The sequence below is a fragment of the Leopardus geoffroyi genome, chromosome A3 (genome assembly GCF_018350155.1).
Source record: "Leopardus geoffroyi isolate Oge1 chromosome A3, O.geoffroyi_Oge1_pat1.0, whole genome shotgun sequence".
In the NCBI taxonomy this organism is placed as follows: domain Eukaryota; kingdom Metazoa; phylum Chordata; class Mammalia; order Carnivora; family Felidae; genus Leopardus; species Leopardus geoffroyi.
Genome location: NC_059336.1, coordinates 132,599,557 through 132,612,776, shown reverse-complemented (window position 1 = coordinate 132,612,776; position 13,220 = coordinate 132,599,557). Strand labels below are relative to the sequence as shown.

Below are 13,220 nucleotides of genomic sequence, written 5' to 3'. Positions count from 1 at the left end.
AAAAGAAGGCAGTCTCTCTCTGACTTTCTGAGCTGAAGAGTTGGGCAGGGACGGGACAGGATGGGAGATTTCAGAGCTCGGAACAGGAGGCGGAAAATGTGGAGACATTATCGCGCTTTAGTAATTGATGTCTGGTGGGGTGGATGGCTGCCCATTCACCCCGATATCATTCAGGATTGTTCTTGAGTTTAAAAATGGTTTGTTGGGGCGCCTGGGTGGCGCAGTCGGTTAAGCGTCCGACTTCAGCTCAGGTCACGATCTCGCGGTCCGTGAGTTCGAACCCCCGCGTCGGGCTCTGGGCTGATGGCTCAGAGCCTGGAGCCTGTTTCCGATTCTGTGTCTCCCTCTCTCTCTGCCCCTCCCCCGTTCATGCTCTGTCTCTCTCTGTCCCAAAAATAAATAAACGTTAAAAAAAAAATTAAAAATGGTTTGTTTACTATTAAAAAGTTGAAAATACAAAGGTCAAAGGAAAAGAGACACCTGTCGTCCTACTTTCCAGCAATAACCGCTTCTGCCATCTTGATTTATTTCCTCTAAAAAGGGATATATACACATGCGTGGTATTTGTCGTATTATTTCTTACAAAGTTGGAATCTTGACTACGTCGCTCACTGTCCTCTAAAACATTTTCAATGGCAGCACGATCAGACCATTATTGGTTTGCCCACCCCAACCCTCTTTGCTGGGCATCTCTGTTGTCTCCAATTTTCAATCTCGTGAGTATGATTAAACGACGGTGGAGGTCATCATGCTTTAGTGTTTGTGCTGCCGAACGGAGCAAGCACGATGTCACTCACGTTAGACATACATAGCCACTGCGTCCTCACGGTGTTATCTCTTCGTGACCTTTTCAAACCATTTAAAATTTCTAAAACAGAATAGATTTAAGAAGAGGAAAAACAACTCTCATTCAGCTTCCCCCGATCGTCCAAGCAGTCTCTGGCATTTAAGCTCCGTGCTCTAGGTGATCGAAAAAATATTCCCTGGGGCGCCTGGGTGGCGCAGTCGGTTGAGCATCCGACTTCAGCCAGGTCACGATCTCGCGGTCCGTGAGTTCGAGCTCCGCGTCGGGCTCTGGGCTGATGGCTCAGAGCCTGGAGCCTGTTTCCGATTCTGTGTCTCCCTCTCTCTCTGCCCCTCCCCCGTTCATGCTCTGTCTCTCTCTGTCCCAAAAATAAATAAACGTTGAAAAAAAAAAAAGAAAAGAAAAAATATTCCCTGAGCATCTACTCAGCACTAAGAACGTTAAAAAAAAAAAAAAAAAAGTTTATTTAGTTTTGAGAGAGAGACAGAGCGCACGTGAGCAGGGGAGGGGCCGAGAGAGAGTGGGGACAGAGGATCTGAAGCGGGCTCTGCGCTGACAGCAGAGAGCCTCGCGCGGGGCCCAAACTCACAAACCATGAGATCATGACCTGAGCCCAAGTCGGAGGCCTAACGAATGACTGAGGCACCCAGGTGCCACCATTCCATTGTTATCATAACTCTCTCACTAGACCTTGGAGCCCCCATTTTATAGCAGAGGAAACTGGAGTTCGGGAAGATGGGGTACTCGGCAGGGGCGCAGCTAACACACACCAGAACTGGGAGGTGAGGTCGGATCCTCTCAATTCCACAGCCAGAGCCCCACCCCCTGCGTGGCTCTTTGCTGTCGCCTCGTCCCGGAGCACTTGCTGTGCTCTGCTTCCTCCAAGGCTAACTACATCAAAGACATGTTTGAAGTGACTGACCGCATGAGTGACAAATGAGCCATGTGTTTACAAGAGGGCAGGATCAGTATCTTGCAAAAGAACCCTGTGAGGGGAAAAAGGAACTTGGAAAGGAGAGACGAAGGAAGGAAAAGACACAGAGAGTGTTGGCCGTGGCTAATACCCATGGCAACCTCGACCAATTACTTAATAGGGGCTGGTCACTGTGCCATATCATGGAGTCCCCAGAAAAACCTTAGGGGACGGGTTCCGTTTTTATCCCTGCTTTGCAGCCCACCAAAGTCAAGTTCACTCAGCTCATGAGTAGAACCGCCAGGAACATAGTCACAGATGGAATGCTAGTGACTGGTTCTTGGGACAGGGCGGTGGAGGGTGGCATAGACCTTGTTGAGCAATATGCACTCAGGGGTAGAAGAATGAAGTTCAAGTTCCAGGTCTACCATTAACTGGGCTCTTGATTAGATCACTTAACCTCCCTGGGCCTGTTTCTTCATCTGTGAAACGAGGATCATGGCATTCTTGAACGCTCATACCTCATTTTTATGCATGTATCACATCCTGCCCGGAGCTTCGTATTCAGACCGTAGGGAGTTGGGACTACTCAAACTTCTGCTTACCAAGCTGGTTTTTCTCCATCACTGGACTGAAAACTCTCATGTATGTTTGCGCTCCCCTCACTGCCTTGCAGACACTGAAAACAACAATAACAACCGGTTAAATGGGCAAAGGAAGACTGGCGTTCTCCTTAATCGTGTGCACTTGGGCAAAGAGACCGTGAGAATTCACGGCCTTAGTTTATCCAGTGAAAGAGTGAAAGCCGTCCTGATGGCTGTCCTTGAATCACAAGGGTATTGGCTGGATGGAAGACGTAGATGAGCCCACGGGGAAATATGCTGGGCATCGCTGAGCCACTGGTATAATCGCCCACACTTAAGGTATAAAGACCTATGGGACATCTAAGACAACAGAGGGAGAGGGAAGTCAAGGGAACATTCGCTGGGCACACCACAGCTTCCAAGCCCCCTCTTTGGTGCCCCAGGCTCTCTCTCACCCGCAGGATGAGCCTGAAAGGTGGACATAATTACGCACCTCCGCTCCCTGTTTTCAGATGGGAAGCCAGCAGTCGATCAAGGCTAACTAAGTAACTTATCCAATTGCCCAATTCCAAAGCCTAATCTGTTTCTCCAACACGGTACTGACGCAACAGGCTGTTCTACTTACCTTTGTCTCCACCAGAGAGCTGTCCTTCTAGAAAAACTTCCCTGCGTTCTTCTCAGGAAAGCCTAGAAAAATCCGCCTGAGCCACCTGCAGGTGGAATGGTGTGTCTGTGCTAATGGTAAGAGCATCCTATGAGGGCTGTGTCCACACTGGGCAATAAAGAGATCCCAAGGCCATCGTTTGGGAGAGGCTAGAGGACAGCAGCCCAACTAGGCCAGCCTGGTCCTTCTGGTTCCCAAACTTGATGGGACTGTTCCCCCTTGTACAGACTCCAGCTGGCTCAATGCGTAACCAGTGCCAACTGCAGAAACCTTTCTGGACTAGGTAGCCAAAGCCAAATTCATAATTAGCTTGAGATTATGCCAGGCTGATAGTATTTCCTCCCTCGGCTTTATTCCCAGGAAGAGAGAGTATTCTTTATAACCTGGGTTCTTTCGGGATTCTGTCTATGAAGCACTTTTCGTAACCAGGGGGTATTCTAAAAGCAGTGGTCAAGGCACATACACTTGTAATCGCTTAGCTGTAGATTTCAGAGACTTTGGGAGTGTGGGGACAGGCGGAGGAACCGAACACGGGTTGTTAAATGCTGTTTCAGGCTGGTGTACTAAGGAAAGGGAACGACTTTCCTTAGTGGGAGTGCTGTTGTATACCTTCCAGATATATACCAAGGGACCAGATTCCACTGCTTTTGGTGGATTTCTCCTTATTTTTCTGTGTTAAAGACTGATTATAGGGAACTTGAGAGAATAACACAAGTCCATTCAAAACTGATGAGTACAGATGTTGCCTTTGAAAGCCGCAAATCAAAAGATTCCCCCTGGGGCAACATGCTGTTGTTTTCATCTCTCTCTCCCTCTTCATTCTCTCTGTTCTTTTTTTTTCTTTCCTTTTCTTTAAGATGTAAGTTGTCCAACCAGATTTCTATTTACCTTTGAAATCCAATGCATCTGACTCAAATTCTGAGCTGTAGTAAATTGCTGATGACATTGGATTATCCTTCGCTGATAAGATAGGTTTGATAATTTTTTGATCTTTAAAAAACAATCAACAGAAGGGTGCTGACCCTTATGTATAATAGGTAATCTCAGTCATGCCCAAAAGTCTATGCCTGTATTTACGAATATGCATTAAAAAATAACAAAGAGGGGGGTGCTTGAGTGGCTCGGTCAGTTAAGCGTCCAACTCTTGATCTCAGCTCAGGTCTGGAGCTCAGGGTCGTGAGTTCAAGCCCCACGATGGGCTCCATGCTGTGAGGTAGTGAAGACTACCTAAAAAGAAAAAAAAAGGAAGAAAAAGAAGTAACAAAGAGAAGGTTAACAGTGGTTATTTTGAGATCATGGAAATATAGGCAATTTTTTACTTTCTTCTTTATACTTTTCTGGTTTCCAAATCCTCTATACGCAGGATAGAATTACCTTGAGAAGCAGAAAAAAGTTAGTTGAAAAAAGTCATGCTATCTCTAGAACAGTAGTCATCAACTATTACAACTTCTGATGTTTAACAAGAAGCCCAAGCAAGATGTACAATAACCAGAAAGATTTTAGATTTTGAGTGGGAAGATTTTAAGTCAGACAAGGAACACTGGAGGCCCTCAATATTTTCTTTATCAGACGTCCGGGAGTTATTTTGTGTCTGACTTGTCTCTTATTCCATGAAACAAGCTTGTTAGAGGAAACCATACTTACAGAAAGAATGGTGCCATAAGCAAAAGTTGGGAACACCTCTAAATGTGTTGCCCAGTCTCTAAGAAGCCAGGTCAGTGGCTCTGAATGTTATCTGAAATGGAAAACATGCTTTCTTCCCCAGAGTTACGACCCCGTCCTGCAGGCTTGCTGGGAGCAAGGCAAAGGACCCTCGGTCCCACGCGTAGCTTTGCCATTAGCCAGTGACACGACACCCAGCAATTCATGCAACTTGTGGGGCAACCTTACTCTTCTTTGTACTTAGGGTTTGCCCCCAGCTCTACAATTCTGTTTTGCCTAGCTGGAAAGAATGGCATCACGGGGTCAAGTCCAAGATTGGAGACCCCAGGTTCAATGTGCAACCAGGCCACTCCTTCGCTTGGAATCACCATTTAACCTCCCTGTGCCCATGGCGTTTCCTCATCCCTTGGTTTCAGGTGTCCACCCTCGGGAAGATGTTGCAAGGACTGACTAATGCACACGAGTGTCCCAATAACGATGATGCACGGCGCAGGTGTTGGGAGTTCCGAACTGCCAGTTCCAAAGCCACAACAGGATTGCAGTGCGAGCATGTTGTGATCTTAGAAACCACCTTTCTGTTCCGCATCTGGGGCTTCTCGTGCCAGCATCTGGAGTTACACCTTCCCTTCCCTTCCGAAGACCCGAAAGCATTCTCGGGAATGGGATGATAGTCTCGCTAGTTTTATTTAGGAAGGCACAGTTCATTCTCCTGGAAGCCACCAAACCTTCTTCAACACCCGCCCCCCCCCCCCAAAAAAAAAAAAAAAAACTCATTCTGAGATTTTTATCTTTCCCAGAAACCACCAAAAACATCGCCCACAGGGAAGGCTACACTAAGGTTTCCTCCATTACTCCAGAGGAAATGAAGTCGGGGTTTTCTTGTTTTGTTTAACATTCAGACGTTAATTTCCGGGGGGTTCCTTGTCTTGTTTCAAACAGCACGGATCACGACCCCACATCCTGGTACTCAGACTCTGAGTTTTAAACCCCTCCAATATCCAGGGCAGCTCTGAAGGGGGTAAGGTGAGGTGGGCGCGCCTGGCAGTGGGGAGTTTCCCTGGCAACCAGCGGCAAGCTCACGCCCACAAGCCCAGGAAGGTCTGGGCCTCTGTCCGGGTGTGCTCCAAAACACACGTGGACCTGTGGCGTTTCTTCCCACAGATCAGGCCTCTTCGCCGCGGGATTCCCGAGCCCCCGTGCTCGGTCATCGCCGGGTGGGGGCGGGGGGCGGGAGTCCCGAGTACTTCGCACCACCTGCTTCGCTCGGTCTGGCACGTCCCGCGCGCTCTGCTACGTTGTGCACTGCAGACCCCGCCCGAGGCTCCCCCCGGATCCCGCCCCGACCCACCTGGGCGGGGTGGGGGGCGGGGGGCGACCCAGGGCCCCGGCGGCCCGGGACGCGCGCGGGGCCGCAGCCGGGCCCCCGCGGGAGGCGGGCGGCCGGGTATGCAAATGCCCGAGGGGCGGGCGGGGGCCGCCTCCCGCTCCGGATAAAAGCTCGGGGCGGGGCGCCGCGCAGAAGCCGCTGCCTCCCGGGAGCCGGCCGTGCGCTTCGGCTCCGTGCCCGTCCGCAGCACGCCCGCGCGGCCGCCGGCTCCCGGTAAGGACGCGCGGCGGGTCGGGGACGCGGGGCGGCGGCGGGAGAGGCGGCGCCGAGACCCGGGGGACCGGGGCGGGTCGCCCCGCGCACGCGGGTCCGCCGTCCCGGGCCGCGCTTTCCCGGTGGGAGCCAGAGAACCAGCGCCTCCGCGGCGCCCTCCCCGGGGCCGGGCAGGTGGCATCTCCCCAGCTTCTGCGCCGGGCCAGTTTGTCCCCAGGCCATCGGCGGTCAAGACCGAGAGGAACTGCGTCCGTTGTGCCCGGAGTTAGGAGGGACCGGGGGTACCTTGGAGTGGAGTGAGATGAGGGTCAAAAGGAAAAACTTCCAGGCCGGGACTCTGGCTGGCTGTCGCCTGTTTCTCCCTAGCCTTCCGGAGACGCTTCGCGAGGCGATGGGAAGGGAGGCAAGGGCGGAGGGGACAGAGGTGTGGGCGTGTGCACGTTTGAATGAGCAGAACGAATCGACTTTGCAAGCGGCAGGCGCTGGACAGAAACTGCCAGGCCCAGCACGATGCCCGCCTCTGCAGAGTGCGCACCTGGGCTGGTGGAAGACGACTTTAGTCGTCCCCCCCCCCCCCGCCTTTTTTTGCTTCTTATTTGGGAACGAGGGGAGCTCTTCTGAAGTCTTACTTTTAAGGCTAGCACCATTCTGAAGGCCGGTCAGTAAACGATCTGGGGTTTGCCCAAGCTCCTGATGTGAAAACGCCACCTTGTCTCATTCCTGCCTTCGCTTCATCCCAGAAAGTACAATGTGGAAAGGAGGAAACCATTTCAGAAGGCCCCAGCCTGGCTGGCTGGCTGTCCACCCCCCTCCGCCCCCCCCCCCCCCGTTTGTATTCTGATGTCAGGAGAGAGGGGAGTAAAAGGACCGGGAATCTTGCTGTCCCCATCCCTCCCCCCAACCCTTAAAACCAGTCAGAGCCACCCTAGGGATGGTTTGGGAGTCTTTGTGGAGACCTGAGGGCTTTGAAGACTTTGCGGTCTTTTCGAGTGAAGATAAGAGCAGTGCAGATCAGCACATGGGTGTCCTTGGAACTAGAGAATCTGAATTGGAAGGTCGCGGGGGACAAAGAAGGGGATATAGTAAAGGCAACACCTCCTGGAGCGGATTAATTCTGAGGGAAGGGAAGTGGTGAAGGAGTAGAGATATTTGACACTTCTCTCCTCCTGTTTCTGTTGGTGCATGTTGCTGTGGTTCTGGTCAGTTACTGGATAAAAGAAGTCTGGAAGCCATGTCGGAGTTTTGGTTAATTTCTGCCCCGGGCGATAAGGAAAACTTACAAGCCCTGGAGAGGATGAACACGGTAACCTCCAAGTCCAACCTGTCTTATAACACCAAATTCTCGATTCCTGACTTCAAGGTAAAGTTCCTGGGGAGAGAGGAAGGACATGATGGTTTCGGGTGGGTGGGTGGGTGTCTCCTGGGAAGCCAAGGAGAAAATAACAGGTCAAAGGCAGCAACGCTGAGGATAAGCCTGGGGGGGACGATGCACAGGGAAGTCAGTGGTCTGGATGGGACTTCGTGCCGAAGCCCAGAGTTAATTGCTGTTCCTATGGACCTAAAAACACAGCACAGAATGAACAGGGAGAGAAGGGTGTGGGTAGCAGTGTCTTCAAAAAAAAAAAAAAAAGAAAAATGGGGAGAGTGTTTTCCACACCTAGGCTCTTGTGAGTTGTTGTTCTAGGATTCTTCCTGTTTTGTCTTCAACATCCAAGAAGCCCCACAATACAGTGGAAATGTACAGGCGTGGAGAGCTTCGGTCTTGATTGTGCTCTTGAACTGGAAGCAGGGTGGGAGATTCAGATGGAATCTGATGGAGAGGCAGGAAGGGAACTTAATGGTAACCGGGCCGATGGCAGAAAGACACGAGGCAGGGAAGTCTAAGGGTTCTTGCTGTGGAGAACAAAGTTAGAATCAAACAAATGTGAGAGAGGAACGAGGTGTGCGGTCTTTTTACTTCCGAAGAGTAGCCTTGTTGCAGTCCTTCCTGAGATCATAAGCTTCCAGAGAGAAGAGGCTTGAGGCATTTTTCAATGACAGCTGTGCAGATGCACTGTGGGTGCTGGAGGGATGGCCCTAACTGCCCAGCGGTAGCCGTTCTAGAAAACTGCCCTATCCTCTTTTTCAAACCTCAGTCGGCCAGTCTACCAAAAGGGCTGCACCGTCAGCATCATTGGTGATGCGACCCTATTCGCTAGTGTTTATCGAGCAGTATGTTGGGGGCCAGGCGCTTTGAACACACCATCTGGAATGTTCACAAGGCTCACGTTATAGATCAGGAAGGGCGGGGAAAGGAGACAAGGGTGGTAGAGCTGGTAAGTGGCGGCACTGATTTCAGAATCCGTATGTTGCTGCCACTGTTTGCCTGGCGACCGGCGCTGTGGAGGTCGGGGGATTCAGCATCCACTCGCCGCTTACTCTTTGTAAGGCAATGTGTCAGACTGGAGGGAACAAAGATGAGAGGCAGGACCTCTGCCAAATATTGCTTAACATCAGGTCGCTTGAAAGAGAAGCAAACTGCACTTACTAGAGATAGCTGTGCTTCATCATTTCCTAACTGCCTTTCTTAAGGAATTTCTCAAAGTATTTTTTTTTTATATTAAAGTATACTTGACACGCAGTGTTAATCTTAATTACTTTTTAATGTCCGATGGGGGATTGGTAATCTGAAAACAGAGTCTCTCCTTCTGATTCCGGGAAGAGACCTTTCAATACAGTTTTGGGCTGCGTAATAATTTTCACATTAAGAAATAGATCGTTATAAGTAATCTGAAAAGAGAAAGACTTGCAGGAATGATGAGGCGGGGGGAGGGGAGGAAGCCTCCCCCCCCCCCCCCCCCCCCGCAAGATCATTGTTAATAACAGCAAAGCAGAACAGAGACAGGGATTGGTTGGACATCTTGGAGAAGAAAAGCGTTTAGAAATGGTGACTTCTTGGGGCACCTGGGTGGCTCAGTCAGTTAAGCATCCGATGCTTGATTTCAGCTCAGGTCATGATCTCAGGGTCATGAGATCGAGGCCCGTGTTGGGCTCTGCGCTGACAGCACAGAGCCTGCTTGGGATTCTCTCGCTCTCTCCGCCCCTCCCCTGCTCACACGTGTGCATTCTTTCTCTCTCTCTTAAAAAATAAATAAATAAAAACTAAAAAAAAAAAAAAAGGTAACTTCTTTTTTTAATTTTTTTTTTTTATTTAAAAAAAAATTTTTTTTTTCAACGTTTATTCATTTTTGGGACAGAGAGAGACAGAGCATGAACGGGGGAGGGGCAGAGAGAGAGGGAGACACAGAATCAGAAACAGGCTCCAGGCTCTGAGCCATCAGCCCAGAGCCTGACGCGGGGCTCGAACTCACGGACCGCGAGATCGTGACCTGGCTGAAGCCGGACACTTAACCGACTGCGCCACCCAGGCGCCCCAAATGGTAACTTCTTTAACTTGCTTTCTGGTACATTTCCTCCTCAGCGATGGGGATTGATCATGTGACCAGCAGACTGCCACTTTAAGAAGATAATGAGTTGGGGTCCCACAATGATACAGAAGTTGCTCCTTCCTGTGGCAGAAATGTAACAGTTCATCCTGTTGGCAGTAATAATAATAACAGCTAAACTTTAAAAATGAGAAAATATCCCCAATCCGCTGATTTCTCTTAAGAGCTCTTCCCAATTTCCAGTTTGGCCGTTGACCCAGAATAACTAAGGCAAGACGGAAGTCACAGAAGTCCCTGCACTGTTGTTGAAAGTGACCTATACCTTCCCTGCCATAAAGCTCGAGCCGCTAACGTCTTTGCAACCTTTCTAGGTGGGGACCTTGGATTCCCTTGTTGGCCTCTCTGATGAGCTGGGGAAACTCGATACCTTTGCTGAAAGGTAAACAATTTCTTATTTACTGCATACAAGTGAGAATTTGATGGTGTTGTCAAAGGACACAGCGCTCTTACTTTGCCTGAACCCGTGCTTGTCCAAACCCGATCCTAGAGGTCACATCAAGAACCAGTGTGGAGATGCCTGAGTGGCTCAGTCGGTTGAGCGTCAGACTCTTGATTTCGGCTCAGGTCATGATCTCATGGTTTGTGAGTTCGAGACCCGCAGGGGGCTCTGTGCTGGCAGTTCGGAGTCTGCTTGGGGTTCTGTCTCCCGTTCTCTCTGCCCCTCCCCCACTAGCTCTCTTTCTCTCTTGCCAATAAAAATAAACTTAAAAAAAATTATAAAAAAAGAGCCAGCGTGACTCTGCATGAGGGCCCCAGGTCAACAGCAACACTTGGGGTCCCTTGAATAGTTGTTTTTTTTTTTTTCCTGGAGGCAGCAATACTGGGGGGCTGCCTTCAAAAGGAAGAGGCTTATGGCATAAGGTGCTGCAACCTTTAGAAAAATAATTGATGCGGTTTCCCCTGCGGCTTTTACATTTTAAAGTTTTTTGTTTGGTTTTGTTTTTGTGGTAATATTTGCTCAAAGTAAAAGATTCAAAGTACACAAGGAAGGCTATCCAATTACATTAAGCTTTCCTCTCATCTGGTTTCCTCTTTCCTGTTTCCCTCATTTCCTTCTTTTTTTTTTTTTTTTAATTTTTTTTTTTTTTCAACGTTTATTTATTTTTGGGACAGAGAGAGACCAAGCATGAACGGGGGAGGGGCAGAGAGAGAGGGAGACACAGAATCGGAAGCAGGCTCCAGGCTCCGAGCCATCAGCCCAGAGCCTGACGCGGGGCTCGAACTCACGGACCGCGAGATCGTGACCTGGCTGAAGTCGGACGCTTCACCGACTGCGCCACCCAGGCGCCCCCCTCATTTCCTTCTTTTGAGGCAACGTTATTATAATCTTTAGGAGCACCTTCTGGAGACAGCCTGTACATGTGCAAATACCAAAAACAGTTTTACACAAATGATAGCATATATCCTGCACCTTGCTTTTCTCACTTAATCATGTATCTTAGAGATAGAGGTGTTTTTTTTTTTTTTTAATGTTTCTTTATTTTTGAGAGAGAGAGAGAGAGAGAGAGAGAGAGACAGTGTGAGCTGGGGAGGGGCAGAGAGAGAGGGAGACACAGAATCCGAAGCAGGCTCCAGACTCTGAGCCATTAGCACAGAGCCCCACGTGGGGCTCAAACCTACGAACCGCGAGATCACGACCTGAGCCGAAGTCGGACGTTTAACCGACTAAGCCACCCAGGCGCCCCGCTTAGAGATAGTTTCATGTCAGTCCACAGCTGGGTTTTTCTACTGGCTGTGTTAGCATGAATAGACGTGCCCTAATTTACTTGTATTTCCCTATTGATGGACATTTGAGTCTTCTGGTCTTTTGCTATTACAACCAATGCCGTCTTGATGGTCCTTTTGTCTACTTCTTTGCGCACCCGTGGGAGCGGGTCATTACAAGTTGAAATGCCGGGTCAAAGAGTATTTGCATGCAACGTTGTACACATATGCCCACATCCCTTCTCCAAGGAATTGTTCCCTATCCACACTCCCAACCAAAAGTACATGAAGATATTTTAAAGTCTTCAAGGCATTTATTTATTTATTTTTTAATTGCTACAAACCCAGTACATAAGCATTAGAAAATATATATGAGGGGCGCCTGGGTGGCTCAGTCGGTTAAGCGACCGACTTCGGCTCAGGTCACGATCTCGCGGTCCGTGAGTTCGAGCCCCGCGTCAGGCTCTGTGCTGACAGCTCAGAGCCTGGAGCCTGTTTCGGATTCTGTGTCTCCCTCTCTCTGACCCTCCCCCATTCATGCTCTGTCTCTCTCTGTCCCAAAAATAAATAAACGTTAAAAAAAAAAATTAAAAAAAAAAAGAAAATATATATGGATCACAGAAAAGCGTGAAAACAAAAATACAGATCCCCAGGAGTTATGCCATTCAGAGAAAACCACTGTGATGTTATATCGTATTTGCAGGGGGGACATCCGGTTTTTTTCTACCCGTATTATTTACGCATGCGTATATTAGTAACAGTGACATCATGTTATATGTGTTTGTAACTTGCTCTTCTCTTCATATCTTAAACTTTGATTTTTTTTTAATTTTCTTAATGTTTATTTTTGAGACAGACAGACAGATTCTAACGTTTATTTATTTTTGAGACAGAGAGAGACAGAGCATGAACGGGGGGAGGGTCAGAGAGAGGGAGACACAGAATATGAAGCAGGCTCCAGGCTCTGAGCTGTCAGCACAGAGCCCGACGCGGGGCTAGAACTCACAGACCGCGAGATCATGACCTGAGCCAAAGTCGGCCGCCTAACCGACTGAGCCACCCAGGCGCCCCGACAGATTCTAAGCAGGGGAGAGGCAGACACAGAATCCGAAGCAGGCTCCAGGCTTCGAGCTGTCAGCACGGAGTCTGATGCAGGACTCGAACTCGAAGCCACCCAGGCGCCCCATTCACATCTTATACTTTGGCTCTCGCCATTAACCCTTCCACTGTAGTGTTACGTCATCATAGAGATTTGCCATAGTTCGTTTATTTGGGTGTTTTAAAATAATAATAATCCCTAGTTTGGGTGAAACTGAAAACATGTTGCTTACCAGAGGTTCTCGTTTAATGGAAAAAGAATGCAGGGCCGCCTGGGTGGCTCAGTCAGTTAGTCGAGAGAACGACTCTTGATTTCGGCTCAGGTCATATCCTAGTGTCGTGGGATCAAGCCCCACGTGTGGCTCTGTGCTGAGTGTGGAGTCTGCTTAAAGCTCTCTCTCTCTCTCTCTCTCTCTCTCTCCCTCTCCCTCTCTCTCTCTCCCTCTCTCCCTCTCTCCCTCTCTCCCCGTTTAATTTATTTTGAGAGCGAGAGGCAGAGAGGGAATTCCAAGCAGGTTCCATGCTGTCCGCGCACAGCCCGACGCGGGGCTCGATCCTGTGAATGGTGAGATCGTGACCCGAGCCGGAATCGAGTCAGATGCTTAACCGACTGAGCCCCCCCAGGCGCCCCGCTCCGCATTTTTATAGGAGCCCTACTGATCTTTGAGGAGTCTCAATCCGCAGATTGGTGCCGCGAGGTAGAAA

At 49.5% G+C, this 13,220-nt stretch overlaps 1 protein-coding gene and 1 long non-coding RNA gene across 23 annotated transcripts in view; one reads left to right on the top strand and one right to left on the bottom strand.

Moving 5' to 3' along the window:
- Nucleotides 1–622: 622 nt before the first annotated feature.
- LOC123579782 lies at nucleotides 623–3,198 on the bottom strand. Its single transcript, XR_006702949.1, has 3 exons — nucleotides 2,928–3,198; nucleotides 2,240–2,397; nucleotides 623–868 (listed from the first exon to the last, which is right to left on the bottom strand). It is a non-coding gene; the product is annotated as an uncharacterized LOC123579782 (long non-coding RNA).
- A 2,958-nt stretch (nucleotides 3,199–6,156) lies between these two features.
- The window catches only part of ATP6V1C2 (ATPase H+ transporting V1 subunit C2), a 62,196-nt gene continuing 55,132 nt past the window's right edge, over nucleotides 6,157–13,220 (top strand). For 19 of the 22 annotated variants that reach the window (XM_045447738.1, XM_045447721.1, XM_045447728.1 and 16 more), the window contains exons 1-3: nucleotides 6,157–6,228; nucleotides 7,433–7,588; nucleotides 10,025–10,092. In XM_045447738.1, the coding sequence (XP_045303694.1) occupies nucleotides 7,460–7,588; nucleotides 10,025–10,092 (197 nt within the window). In that variant the 5' untranslated portion in view covers nucleotides 6,157–6,228; nucleotides 7,433–7,459. Of the gene's footprint in view, nucleotides 6,229–7,432; nucleotides 7,589–10,024; nucleotides 10,093–13,220 lie in introns of those variants that run through there. The other 3 variants (XM_045447723.1, XM_045447722.1, XM_045447725.1) reach the window with 2 other exon arrangements.